The following is a 15,340-nucleotide window of genomic DNA, read 5'->3' on the forward strand; positions in this document are numbered from 1 at the left end:
TTAATCTGCTGGGAGTGCTTGATCGTAAATTTACAATACAAGGAGGCTCGGTAATGTGCGTTTGCACATCAAGTTACGACCCAGGTCATTCGCATTTTTGGCATAAATGTCTACCAAATGAGGAATAATAGAAAACCCCCAAAAGTTCAAGTATTTATCAAAAAAACATGTGTATGAACAGAAAGATCGCATCCAACGCAGAGGAGTAAAAAATGCCACATTAGATTGATAAGAACAGCCATTATTAAGAAAGCAAGTCAAGGCGAACAACAAAATCAAACAATAACAACAAACATTAGTTTTATCCAAAACTTTGTGTCCATTTTTAGAAAAAGAAAATTTTACAATGTCATAATAGCGTCAGATAAAACTGAAACTAAACAAAAACAACTTGTACTTCAATAAAAAGATATGGGATCACTCCATAATAAGGCTCGGTAACAAGACAAAAAAGAACGAAAAACACCAAAGTTAAAAAATTGGCTTAAATTTTTAAAAACAATTAGTTTCAAACTAATGACAACCGTTAGATAGCGCTTGTAAGCATCTATTATGTTTATGATCATATACGCCTCTCCAGGAGGGCATTAGGACCTGTCTTGATTCAATATTTTATGCTGATACAAAAAGAATAACAAAGAGACAACAAACAAAAATTCAATTTAAAATTGCGAGGAAACGCTGTAAAGGCATATTTTGCCCCTCAAAATTTGTTCCTCGAACGAAAATTATGTGGTATGCGAGCTCTCCCTAATGAGAATAGGTAATAGATAGACAAAAGGAGAAAAACTGGCAAAATTAAGTAATAGGTTTGTATTTTTTGAAAACAACGGTTTTCAGAAACATGAAAGCCATTAGCTACAAATTGAAATAATTAAATAGCTTCCTTTGTTTGTTGATATGAAGCGCTTGACACCTGTAATTATTCAGAAGGTCTTACGTATACAAAAGGAGCGTGAAATTTAGGCAAAAATCAAAAATTAGTTTTGCATTTTTTTGCGAAAAAACTGTGTCGAAGCCAGTAAATTCCTAACCAAATCTTTATAAACATTAGATTTTTTACACTTGCACTTTCTCTCGACGACAAGATTGTCATGTGTGAACTGTAAAATACGAGACTAATTAACAAATGGACAAAATACAAGTAAAAAAATGTGTGGTTTTTTAAAACAATTGTTTTCAAAGTCGTGAAAACCATCAGCTATCTACTCATCTCAGCTACCTATCAGAATATAGGTTCATGCTTTCTTTCATAAAAAGCCAATGAGACATGTCAAAGCCCAGGAAATTTCGTAGGACTAAAAAGTAGAAAGTAAAAATGAGAGTTAGAGACAAATGTAAAAAATTCCTCGGGGAAGGGGTGTCGAAGCCGTTAAAACCATAATCCATGCCTTTAAAGTTTTTTTTGGGTTTCAAAAGTTTTAATTGGGTTTTTTGAACGCCCAGAATGTAATATGCGAAATTTCAATAATGTGATAATGTGACAAAACGAGAAAAAAAGACATGAAAATCCGGCCAATGCCTGAAAATTAAAAAAAAGTTTGTGATAGTAGAATCAAAGTGAGAAAACAATAACTTAACGCGCACAGAAGATTTAACTTTTATTCAGTATTAAAAAACAGGAAGAAGAATTTTTCTTTCTTTGTTGACACTAAGCTACAAATTATTGACACTAAGCTAAGAGAAAATTATTGGCGAAGTTCAATAAGCCATTGTTTAATTGAAAATCAAACATTTTTAGAAGTGAAAACGACCAAAATTTTTTAGTAAAGAAACTAGATGCATTGGTTTCGAACTGCTTATGAAGCCAATTGGACCTATGAACATTGAGCTTTGATTTGAATGGTTCTTTCTTTAATTAACATAGTGAAGATCGAAATTTTCTTTTTAAAAAAAGACCTTTTGATTACAATCCGATTTTTTTTGGATTGTAACAGTCCAAGAGTGGACCAAAACCAGTTTTTTCGATTGCTGTTTGTTCGTTAAGAACACTCAACTGTTTCGAATGTTATAGATCTAGATAATTTGTTACTTAAAATATCAAAAGTAAATGCTGATTTTTTGATAGTCATAGAGTAAAGTTAGCAAAAAACGGCAAAGTTTTGTTTCCAGAATGCTCTCAATGGAAGTGGAAGTAGGATTTGCTCCTTTTGTAGTTTGCAAAGATTGTGTTTGTTGTTTTTGGGTGTGTACTTCCGGCAAATTGAATCAAAGTTGACTAGAGAAGCTTATTTCGGAACGCAAATTGGTCTAATATTCACAAAAATTTAAACCACGACAACTCGCTCTAGAAAACTAAATTCAAAAATCTTTTAAATTCCATATTCTACGCTGGACGGTCTTTTTAATGATACCACTCACTACTCTCTACGATGAAAATATCGATCGGTCAAAATTATCTGAACAAAAAAAACTCAGTTGAGTATATAGTTCCTGCCCCCTCAAGAAGGGACGGAACAATAAAGAGAAGTTCTTATTTTATACAGAATTTTGAATCATGAGAAGGCAAGTGGAGGATGGCACTGAGATACTTGAGCAATTAAACTATTTAACAATACGAAGATAAGAATTATATTCAGATTAGAATATTTGAAAAACTAGAAGTTATCAAATAGGGGTTCGTTCCACTTGGGTAATTATTGTCTCTGCAATTTTTGTTTGATTTTTGACTACTTTTGAGCTTTTCAATCTGAAAGACGTCAGTTTGTTCTTTTTACTTTACTTTCAGAAAGGTCAGTTTAGCTTTCTGCTTTCTTTCAAAATCGGAAAATCTTCATTTTGCTAGACCTAGTGGTTAGACCTGGGCAGCTTCGAATTGATTCTCATCTTTGCTTTGTCGCCGACCAGTGAAACTTTCAATTGAACTGTTAACTGTCGGCTTCGATCAGTTGTTCATTTACTCTAAGATTTTTCTAAGCTGAATGGGCCCTCCACTATGTGGTAATTTACGATTTGTGGCATTCAATCGGGCAAAACAAGTTCGGATATCGGTTGCGACAATGATCCATTTAAATACATGCTGTATTATTCTCCTTTATTAATTTACCCGTTTTGTGGTGGCAAAAGCTTGTACCTAACAAGTTTGTTGTGATGAAAGCAGAATAACCATTCGTGGCAAAAGCACTATTATACGAATTTAAGCGATTTAAAAAAAAATTACCAATTTGTTTTTAAAATCAAGTTTTTAAAATCTGTCTTTTGAGTTTGTAGGTCTTTAAGGACCAGTGAAACTTTATTAGCTCTTGGAAATGGCTCAAAATTTTTGCCCGGGTTAATGGATGTATTCAAATGGATAAAATTTGGCTTATAGGATATAATCTTCAGGATTTTTAGCAATGCGTATATTTTTTTTTCTCTCAACTTCTAAGACTTTTTGGCTGGCATTGTTCAATTTCTCTGCTGGTCCGGTACAGTATTCTTTAGTTTTTGGTGGATTCTTTGGAATATATTTCAGTAGTTGTACTGTTATGTTCTTTACTTCTTCGAATAAAATTTTGTTTTACTTTGCCTTAAATCACAGCTTGTTGAACATTTTGCGCAAAATCTTGACTTCTATAGGCTAATTTCACTGAACTTTTCGTTCTGCTCAGAGTGTTTTGAAATGCCGTTGCTCAGCAAAACAATCTGAAATCAACATTGTCTGAGACAGTATAAAAAGAAAATGAGCAAAAATGAAAACGGGATAAAGCCATGAAGCCCAATTTAAGTTGTCCGCTGCTCTAATGATTATCGATTACGATACTAGCCCCTGTATATTCTAATTAAGAAATAGAAGTATGTCTGACTACTGACTGCCATCAATGTATTCAGCATATTCAAAGTGTTTTTGTGCAATTTTTTTCATCTTTGCTGTTCTTTAAATCACAATCCGGGTTATGGGAATCAATGGCAGCTGTTTTCCAGAAATTTGCAGGGTAATTTGAGGTTTAATTTAAGAAGAGTGGTTCTCAATACTTTTTGTGTATTAAGAAGACAATTAGCAGGTCTTTAAGAAGACAATTAAGAAGATCAACTCTCATCACGGTTCACAAGAACAAGCTGTCTCAAGTTGTTTGTTATCAAATTTGGCTGTTAAAGTCTCAGGCTAATTAAATGCTCAAACTCGTGGACAGTGGTTAGGCTATGGTTCATGGTTTCTTGGACGGCCAATTTCATTGAACGGTTTAATGCATTGCACACCGTCGTTTCTCTCAAATTAATTTAAAAATGAACTGGCCGCGCAAAAAAAATTGGAATTGATTTAAGGCGAATGAAACTTCACACAAATTTCACTGTTTGGCTTACTAGGTGGCCAGTATGTTTTTAATTGCTCTGAACTTGTAGTTTATAGTATTCCTGCTGTAGAAATTATAATAGTCCTGTTGTCTTTTTTGATACAATTTTTCACTTGACCGATTTTTTTGTCTAGCCCTTTTGACATCTCTTCCTCAAAACAGCATAAACAGGTAGCGTCCAGAAATCATTAAGTTCTCTTAGAGCCATAAGCCTAAACGGTATCTTAAGGTTGCAATTCAATCAAAACTGTTTTGAGGAGTGGTGTTAAGGCTTTAGTCTCTAAGTATGCGATTCCGAAACTTTTACAGACATAATTTCATGGTCTTAAGGGTAGTTCTTAGAGTTTGGCTGACAGCCAAGGACCTATAAAGTTTATCGAAGGTCAACGAAGTTTGTAGCAATCATATTAGTCCCGTGGCCTTTTTAATGCCATTTTTTGCTTGACCGATTTTCTGTCTGACCTATTAGAATTTTCGTCCTCAAGAATAGATAAACAGGTAACGCCCGGAGGACACAAAATTCTCTTACAGCCTATTGGCGTACTAGTCTCTAAGTATCCGATTCAACGAAACTCTTTTGAGGGGACATAAATTGACGGTGTGTGACCGTTTTTTAATCTTAAGAGGTTGATTCCCCTCAGTCAACCACCTCACTCAACAGCAACCCCCCTACCAGTACTCCCACGCCCACCCTCCTCAACGTGGCGATTTGGACCCCCTCGTCCAGCCGTCCCAAGCTGACCTCCCCCAGGCCCCCACACCGCTCGAACTAGCTCCCCCAATGCTAGCAGCCCTAATCCCCATCTGGTACCTTCGGAAGCCAACCGCTTGCCCATCGTTTGAGAGCAATTCGCCCGACGTTAGTCGTTTATGTTCGAATTATCCATTTTGAATAATCCTCAATGTATTAAGATGTGGCTAACATTCCTAAAGAACAATGCAAGTGATTCAGATTCTGAGCAACAATAGTTTTTCTCTCGTTATTTCTGAGTCACTGTGCTTTTCTGAACCAATAATCAGTAACCATTTTATTTCAGTTTTCTTAATGATTTTCAGTTTTCGGCTTACTTTACAAAATTTTTCTTTTCAATGGTTGTAGGAATCGGTTCAGTTGAAGTCCGCATATTCGCTCTATCATTTAATATGTCTTCGAACTGTTGTGTTCTCTGATTTTTATTTATGCTAACAATAATTGGCCTCGATCTGGTAACTTCTTAACAGATGCGTCTGCTCGAATCAATGAGGTTCTGAGTAATTAGTTCGATAGCCGTAACCAATTTGTGATGTATTTGTAAAACCGATCCAGAAATTTTGGGCAATGACTGGTTGTGTGAATATTTGTGGTAGTTATAACATATGTTTCGCCAAAACACATTAATGTGTTGTTACGCGAACAGATAGTTATACATAATATTGAGCGGAAATGTCGAAACTATGACTTTGTTCTATGTTGATGAAATTATGATCTTTTCATGTAAGTTTCTATACTTCTTTTCTGCCTCAAATTACTCGAAGAAAATCTTCCTCAAAGATAATCGAAAGAAATTGCATTGCATTCACACGATTTGATTGAGATAGTACTAGATACTTCCCAAAAGTATTAGGCTACAAAAAATCTTACTTTTTATTCTAATAGAAAAGGAAATTCGATGTATTTGTTAATTGGTGGCACTTTCAATCTATCTCAAGCAATGCCCTTAAACACTTAATTAAGACTGGCATATGCCCAAAAAAACGATTAAACGCAGTAGAAGTACGGGTTGTTTACTTGGTATTAAGCGCTGCAATTTCAGTCAGATCTGCCTCCGAGCACATGCTGTCCTCTGATTGGCTTAACAAAAACAAAACGTGGGTGGAACAGTTTTCAACGAAAGCCAAAAGGCTGCGAAACGCTGTAAGGGGTCAGACAACTCAACAACGTCAACCGATACCTCCCCAGACAGTTTTAACGTCCTCGGCGGAGCACGAATTGACGGCAAGTTATGGCGATTTGGATCTTGGGTCTCCTCGTAACGATCAACCTCTTAGAAGCAAGACGTTTCACCATCTTTCGCCCAATCACGGTCAGCGTGGAGGCTCATTGCAGGTGGACCCATCAGGAAATAATCGATCCACGCAATGTGAGTACATGTCAAAAAATGTATCGCGGAACTATTCCCGATGACACAAATTAAGAAATGATCTGTTTACAATTTTGAACAGCAATTGATAAAGCTTTTTGTCGTATTAAATTTTAAAAAATGGCAAAAAAGTGACGCAAAACTAAATTGAGCAAAGCCCTTTTTGCCGCAATGCTGGTGCTTTTTGTCAACTAAGTTCTTGCCATTTTTTTAAGCAAGGAGGTTAAATTTTGTGTTAATGTCAGTTCCAATTTTTTTTATTATTACAGTCTTTCCACAGTTCATCCTCAGTGCACAAAAGGGGTAGTCGTATTGGTAAAGAAGCTTACTAAATAATCTAAAAAGTTGTCCTCTATGCTTTATCCCCTTTAATTGTAATGCCTGATATGCTTACAGATCAGAAACTGATGTTAAATATTCCTGGGGTTAAAAAAATAAAAACTACAGTTTCTGATTCTGAATCAATTTTTTTCTTTGCTTTCTCACTCTAAGTTGTCAGCATTGTTTTGATCCTGTCTTCATAACTGACCACTTCAAAAATTTTCTCCGTTTGCGAGATCAAAAATTTGTAAAAGGATTTTTTTGATATATTTTGCATGAGAAAAAATGTCAACGTTTCCCTGCTGTGGTCGTCCCAAAGGCAACTTGTTGATATATATATATATATATATATATATATATATATATATATATATATTCAAAAAATGCGTTTAAGATTTATTTAAAATTAAAATTTCGAATAAGCCATAGGATTTACTGCAAATACAGTTCTAACAGCAATCGAATTTTTGAAATCTTATCTACCTTCCCGCTGGTGTTGTTAAGCGCACTGTTCGCCAATTGGTTACCGCCATTTCCGAGATAAAAATTTTAATTTTGAAACTTTTTTGAAAATCTATGTTTTTCAAAGAAATTGCCAGCTTTAATCCAACGGGTAAAAAGAGATGGTGGTAGCTCGGCAGTTATCAAATTATTAAGGTTCCCTTTCTTTTTTACGGCTAAAGTATCTCAAAATACAACAAATAAAATGTCCCTGCAAAAAACATTCCAACTATTTCTGTGTTTATCAAGCTATGGTTTTTAGCAATCAACTCGATCTTTATGCATGTTTGCGAACACTTTTTAGGTCACGTGCTTAGGGTGTTAGTTATGTGTCTTTTTGCGATTTTGGGAAAATTTATGTGAAACGACTTAAATCTTAACTCTTATCTTCCGAGGTTTTTCTGGTTGCAGTTTTCTGGAGCCAATTCTTTTAACCTCTTACGGCTCAATAGTCTCTAAGTATCTGAGTATGGGGTTCACCGAAACAGTTTAAAAGACATCAATTTATGATGCGAAGGGCGGTTCTTAGAGTTTTACCCCTCTCCCCTTTAACGCACATTTCCCCTAAATCTCGCCCAACTTCCTCCCTCTCCCACTCCACCTCATTTCACCCGTCACCCCGCACAGTCGCCACCAAATGTCTATTGTTTTCAACAGCTCCTCAAAATTGTTCCTACCTACTAAATTATTGTTTTTCAATACAAAATTCGCAGATGAGAAGTGTCGGCAAAATGCACAAGCAGAAATTAGCGCAAAAAGTTCCTAACTGGAATTGCAGGTGAGCAATGTTGCTACGTCGAATATAGCAAATGCAAGCTAGCGGTATTTTAAATTTTCATTTACCTGGTGTTTTTCGATGTTTTATGCTGTGTTTAAGATAATTTGTAATCTGATTAATGGCCGTCGTCAGCCTCTCAACGGCTATTATTTATGCGCTCTCCTTTTTTTGCACTCACTTTACCTTTTGATCACGTTTTTGTTTTACAAAGGTCACAATTTTTACGCATGACTTCTGACTTACCTCACTCACTGTTTCAATTGAATGGATTGAATTACGCAATGTAGTAAATACGTTCAGTATCAAAAGAGCAATATCAAAAGAAAAGGGATAAACCGATAAAACCCGTTCATTAAGTCATAGAGCGTTAGGTTATCAAAGTTCATTAGAGTGATTGATAGCTGGCAGTTGTATTCAGCTGAACAGCTTTCAGTTTAGAAGCTGAATTAAGTGTAGTTCTGGAGTCCAACTCAAACACTAAGCCAAATTAGAACACTTTTTTAAACTGAAAAGAAACTGAAAAAAAGAAACTTGGTCAATTTCTGTCTCTTCTTTTTTCTTTCTCTGTTTCAATCCTGATGTGCATCAAGCGGTTCATCGGCGGCTATTTTCCTGCACTTTGCGGGCTATGTTTTGTTTTATTGTTAGCTGCGAAGCGATAGCTGCGATTATTGGGGACATCGTTGTTTTTTTAATTCGTTGTCTCCATCGATGATTCTTGCGACATGACTTGACATTGACTTTTTCAACTTCAGTGACTTCTACTGCTTTGCAGGTAAAATTTCGGGGCGTGACGTCATTTGTTCTGTTTTTAGGTCAATTGCAAGACTTACCTCACTCTTAAAAATGACTTCTGAACTCACATATGGAACTTTAAAATTTATGAAAATTTACTAGTTAAAGATCAATAGTGTGCATCTAAGTAGTCCCAAACGTATATTCACTAATTCTTGAGTATTAGAGTTTTGAGTTTTTGATTTGGGAATAGTTTTGAAAAAGCTCTATTAGGGCTTTTTCCTTATAGAGCGTATGTGTCTCATAAAAATGACAGTATAATTCTAACCCAAAAAGTCCAGTGGTCTTTAAAGGACTGGTGGTCAATATGTCTACCTTATTTCGTTTTTGTTGTTTCGTTTCATGGAAGGCCACAAGCTTATATCGCGGCTATTTTCCGGCAAGCCGCCGGCTTTTTTGGTTCTTAAATTTAATGAGAATATGTTCTTATTGCTGGAAAACATATCTCAGGCTATTTTTAAATACTATTTTGGGGACGGGTTGGCAAAATGAAATAATTTCTGTTTTCTTTGCAATCGTTAGTCTAACATTTTGCGTGTTTTGTTTTAGACGGAGGTCACTCGTCTAGCAGGTAAGGAAGACTTCTTCAATTTAGAAAATCTGGTCCGCCTACTGTTCATCCTACCACATCTGTCCGCATCTGTTTTTTTGGAATAATAATTTTTCCAGCAGCCAATTAGTATCTTAAAAAACATCTATAACTTTCACCATCAATTGACTGTGGGAGACTACTGTGCGGACTGCATGTTCTCGCTCACTGCAAAAGTGTCGCGCAAATTAGCTGGTTGACGAATTGAAATGAAAGAAAAATGTTCTGAATTATGTGCATAAGTATATACTATAGCGAAAATGGAAAAAAAAAATTGAAAAAATACTTTCACCTGGAGATTAAAATTTTCAAATTTATAAGATATGTTAAAAGGTATCCTTTTTTTTCAGGCCAGTTTCTCCCGCCAGTAGACGGCCTAAAATCTTCACGAACCCAGAAGACCAGAAATATGTCGAGTTCAGAAAACTCAGGTGAGTAATAAATGTTTTGCTATTTATGATAATAAATGATGAGCTAACGATTGATATTTTTGGCCATTTCTATTTCACCAAGAAGAGAGCAAAGCTAAGCTCTTATCTGACTCGAACTCATTTTTTGACTACCTTTATTTTGCAGAAAAGTTCTGGTTTTCTAAGAGTCTTTCAGGCGGCGTAAATCCTGAACTTTAAGCTTTTCACAAATAAGTTTAATTAATGTAAATTTTTTTGCTAATTTCAAAAATTAACTTTGAAGTCCAGGCAACTATTAGTGATTTTTAAGACCTGAAAATGACTTACATCGGTAAACCATGAAATACTTGTGCTAAAGACTAAGCGGACCTACAAATGATATGTTTACTTCATGTATATCGAATTGGCCACCTAGTATTAAAATTGAAAGCGATCTCAATCAAATTTGTCTGTGAATACTGGTGTTCAAGAGCAATAATCGGACACAGTTTTGCACTGTGATATTCTGTCTTATCTGCAATAGACAGAATAATTTTAGAGGTACACGGGACGCTACAGCCATTAGAGCTCAAACCTCATCAATTGACATGCATGATGAGCATCCTTTGTATCTAGCTTACAAAATTTTTAGAACAGCCATCTGAGATTAATACTTGAGTGTACAAATTCATGCCTTGTAACCACAAACTAACACTGCTAATAGCGATAGCTGTTGCTATTATTGGCCTTCTCTTGGTTTTTTATTTCGTCGTCAAGATTTATGTTACGACGTCACACAATTCAAATCTGCTTTTTGTTCATTCGTTCATACAATTTCAACTGAATTGCGTACGTGGAGTTATTTTCACTATTAGTGGAGCTGGTTTTTTTGTTCATTCACGTGATTAAGTATTTGGTCACGCGTGACTTTCCTCACTCTCCAAAATGACTTTCTCACTGAAATTGACTTTTTACTTTAATTCAGAGATAATTCAAATGTGTGTGGGCCACTCCAACTGAAGTTTTATTGAGGGCAGCTAATAGATCCAGCAATATATAAAATAGATTCTGAAACAAAATTTACATCTCAGCATTTAACAAATAGAAGTTTCTTTTTTTGGGCTGTTTCTTTTCGAGACTGCAGATATACAAATTTTTTGCGGTTATTTTCTGGCAATCTGCCCGCTATGTTTTGATGTAAATTCAAAGATTATAAAAATGCCCAATTTAAGGTTTGCGGTTGCTTTTTCGTTTGCTTCTGTATCTTTGTATCATTTTGCTTTTCTTTCTAATCAATTAGTTGGCTGTTTGAGCAACGTGCGTCAAAATACCTTTATTTTGTTTTAAAGAACATTTTGGTGTTTTGGTATTATCCCTCTTAATAGCCGTGAAGTGATTTATTTTTTGGTTTCAATTTTCAAGCATTTATTTCAGCATGCTCTAAAGGCAAAAAACGCATTTTTTTTCTATCGTTTAACTACTAGTTTTTGTTCGATTTTATTTGATACACTTTAGATTGAGTTTTCAGGCCAATCATATGACAACAGTTTTGACTATTAATGAAGTACCTTTCGGAGCTAATACCTTTACGTATTTAATTGAAATTGAAAATTGTGGTTTAAACTCTAATTGAAGGTCAATTCATTTTAATAGGTATGTAAATTATCAAGGAATACGTAAATTTTTACATATTTTGGTCTGACAAACTTTACACGTGCCTTTTGTTCACTTACTTTAGTTTGTCAACTTGAGCTACAAGTCTGATAATTTTTTACTTTTATCATTTGGCATTATGTTGCTATGTTTTTGATAGCCACCGTCATCCTCTCAACGGCTGTTATTTAGGCGCTCTCCTTTTTTAAATTCGCTTTACCTTTTGATCATGTTTTTCATTTTTCATAAGTCACGATTTTCACGCTTGACTTCCGACTTAATTCACTCACTGTTTCCTGAATGGATTGTAAATTCTTCACTCATTGAGATACGCAATGTAGTGAAAGCGGTCACAGTGAAAAGATCAAAATCAGAAGAAACGGGTTAAGCCGATAAAGCACTGTCATTAAGTCATAGTGCATAAGGTTATCAAAGTTCATTAAAGAGATTGCTGGCTGACATTAGTATTAAGCTTAATAGCTTTCAGAAGTTTAATGTAACTGAAACTGCACTCTAAATTAGAACACTTTTTACACTAAAAAACAGAAAAATGTCGGCAAATTTCTATCTCTACTTTTTTTCTGTTCCAATCCCAATGTGCTTCAAGCGCGTCAACGGTGGCTATTTTCTGGCAATTTGCCGGCTATATTTGTTTTTGCAGGCTATGATTGATCTGTTCAACCCAAATATCTGCAAAAATATCTAACACCAAAAACAATCGATTAAAAAATAGAACCAATCCATTCTTACCAGTCAAATCTTTCTGCTTCTAACCAATTCACTCTTTTTCTTATGTGTACGAGGAGTTCTAGCAGAAGAGCAGGGAGTCTTAATAAACTCGGGCTTTTCCAGTTAATTCCTTTTGCAGAGCATCCAAATCACAAACTTCCTTTTAATAATGCTTTAATAAACTAATTAAGCAAAGGAAAAACTTCCTACTTTAATTGACAATACGTTTTAAAATACTCGAGTTGAAATTAATCTAAAAAAAACTAGCGAAAAATATCAGAATTCTAAATATGTAGTTATAAGAAAAATGATTATTCTAAAGCCGATTGCGTACAGCTATACTATCACTGTACGCATTCTGCTTAAGAATAATTAATTTTTTAACTACATATTTAGATCTTGCTATTTTTTGCTAGTTTTGTTTAGATTAATTTCAACTCGAGTATTTTAAAACGTATTGTCAGTTAAAGTAGGAAGTTTTTCCTTTGCTTAATTAGTTTATTAAAACGTTGTTGAAAGGAATTTTGTTGTGATTTGGATCCTCTGCAAAAAGGGGATAAATTGGAAAAGCCCGACTGTATTAAAGTGACTTGCTCTCATTTTTTTGCTAATTAAAGCGCTGCATATTGTTCCACCGTAACCCACCGCGGTCGCGCCCCCTATTTTGTGCCAAGATTTTTTGCAACGTTTTTACGCTTCAAAAACTTTATAGCAGCAAATTTGTGAGTTTGGGGTCATTTTTTTGTTCTGTTCTCAGATTGTTCGTGACGACCTTCAATGTGAACATGCAAAGCTCGGGCGACGAGGACATGCCAGCGAAAATGGGACTGAGAGAGGTTGTGCTGCAGTGGTTGCAATGCCAGGAGTTTTCGCCTATTGGAGCTCCCGGCAAGGAACCGTCCCCTGACCTCATCGCCATTTGCTTACAAGAGTGTGGAGCACTAAACAGGCCAGTCGAGTTTAAAATCCTAAGTTTGTTAAGAGTTTACAAGTCCTTACTGGGCCAGATTAACCGAGTTGAATGTCTTGAACATTACACGGGGAACGGTCAAAATCTGAGGACTTTGGAAATGCCACAATGACAATTTTTTTATACTGCCGAGCGTAAACAATTTTTTTCAAGCCATAAATTATTTTGTTCATGTGCCGCATTGAACCATTGACTTTAATAAGACAATATAGTGCATAATTACTGAACGTCAAAAGTAAGTACGCACGCAATAAAAACTCAATTTTAGACCTAAGATTCTAGCATTACTTGGCAAATTGCTCTTGCAGCAGATCATTTACTGCTTTCCGCGGAAAAGTGTTTCAATTAGCCAATTATTTGGCGAGTTTCTTTAATTTCTAATTTATAAACAACTTCTATAGGACCATGATATACGTAAATGCGAATCTCCGTATGGTTATAATCCGCAATTAGTAATCCGATGGACTTTTATGCAATTATTTACTAATTAGTTTTTATTAATATCTGCCAATATGCATGCAGATGAACCGCATCGGGTAAAAAATGACAAGTGCGAGTATAAATAATATACCTGCTAAAAACAGCTTTGTGCCGTGTAATGAGCAACTTGCTGTCACTGAAAATACTGTTTGCAGCACCCTTGACCTCACCCGTAGTACCAATGTCAAGTTGATGAGCTCCGTTCAGTTTTAGCAGTGATGAGAAAAGTGTCTTGAATGAGGTTTATTCACAACATTTTCTGTCAAATATTACCTCAAATGCATATTCTTTCAGTCGAACAGACATGAAGAGTATTGCCACACGGTTGTTGTCGTCATCAAGAATTATCAAACTCCGAGGCAAAGCTGATTTGTTGAATAATTGCGAGATGGTGATAATAATCGTGCAGTAGAGTTTTTAATCATCTGTCGTCGTTCAAAATTGGTGACACCTGCGCCACTGCGTAACTGATAAGACTACTTTTTTGCGGCCACTCTTCATGATGCAACATGGCGAAAAAATCGTCTATGTCGAAAACAGAGTTTCGCTGCTAATTTATATTTCCATGAGCACCAGCAATTGCTAAGTTTATGCAACTGCTGTTATCGCAACGAGAGATAATTAAAAATGATTCAGACATTGAATTAACTTAATTTTTACTGCGACAATTGAATGTTGCTAGTCAACTTTTGACTTTGTTTCTCGCAATTAAAATGTATTTTTGTTGTTATTGATTAATAGCCGCCCTCATCTTCTCAGCCGGCTATTATAGCGCTCCTATTTTTACAATTCAAAGAATTTGAATTGTAATGGGGCGCTCTTTTTTTTAAGATCTGTTCACACATTTTCATGATTTTTGGAGTCAAATTGGAGTAGTGATTTTGGTCAAGCCGAAACAGGAAGTGGAGCGAAAAAGCGAGTGGTTTTGCGGCGTGAATTTTTTCGCTCCAAATTTAAAGTAGAGTGAGAAAACGGTGTTTGAACAAAAATTCGATTTCTCGCTAGTGGTTTTTTGTTCACATGCGGCAATTTCACTTTGATTTTTACTGTTTTTCGATTTTTTGGATCGGTTTTTTTTCTAAATGGTTTTCCCAATCCATTCATAGTCCGTTCTAGGTCTAGTTTTCTGTTTAGTCAATGAAAATTCTTTGAATTGTACGTCAGGACTTGTCCTGCTATGTTTTTTTACTTCGTCGAATAAAAAAATGTTTCGCTTTACCTCATTTTGCCGCTTTTTCAACATTTTGCGTGAAATATTTTTGACTTCTCTAGGCTAGTTTCCCTCTTCTCTCATTCTGCTAAAAGTGATTTTGAACATCAGTTGCTCAGCAAAGCAATTCAAAATGAACAGAGTCAGTATAAAAAATTGAAGTCAGAAACAGAAACGGGATAAACCCATAAAGCCCAATTTTAGATGCCCGCTATTTGAACGTCGTTCCTATAAGTCTTAGTTAACATCTCTAATGCTTATTGGTTACGATAGCAGCCCCTGTAGCCTCTCTCTAAGAAACAGAAGTATGTCCAACTACGAAATACCATCAAAATAAATCGGACATAAAAAATGTTTTTGTACAAAAATCTTTTTTTTTTCAATATCTTCTATTCTTTTAATCCCAATCATGCTTATTGGAATCAACGGCGGCTATTTTCCTGCAATCTGCCGGGTATGTTTGCTCTTGAAGAGAAGCAATTATTGTAAACGTGTGTGTCTTTATACGACTCGAAGATGAGTATTGGGATT

General features: G+C 35.4%; 1 protein-coding gene across 2 annotated transcripts in view; it reads left to right on the forward strand.

Moving 5' to 3' along the window:
- LOC142351992 (uncharacterized) overlaps positions 1 to 15,340 on the forward strand; it is an 85,626-nt gene that overhangs the window by 10,629 nt on the left and 59,657 nt on the right. For both annotated transcript variants that reach the window (XM_075404288.1, XM_075404289.1), the window contains exons 6-9: positions 6,068 to 6,394; positions 9,339 to 9,360; positions 9,729 to 9,809; positions 12,907 to 13,098. In XM_075404288.1, coding sequence (XP_075260403.1) covers positions 6,068 to 6,394; positions 9,339 to 9,360; positions 9,729 to 9,809; positions 12,907 to 13,098 — 622 coding nt within the window. The remainder of the gene's footprint in view (positions 1 to 6,067; positions 6,395 to 9,338; positions 9,361 to 9,728; positions 9,810 to 12,906; positions 13,099 to 15,340) is intronic.

The sequence above is a fragment of the Convolutriloba macropyga genome, chromosome 13 (assembly GCF_964194025.1).
Source record: "Convolutriloba macropyga chromosome 13, txConMacr16.3, whole genome shotgun sequence".
Lineage (NCBI taxonomy): Eukaryota > Metazoa > Xenacoelomorpha > Acoela > Convolutidae > Convolutriloba > Convolutriloba macropyga.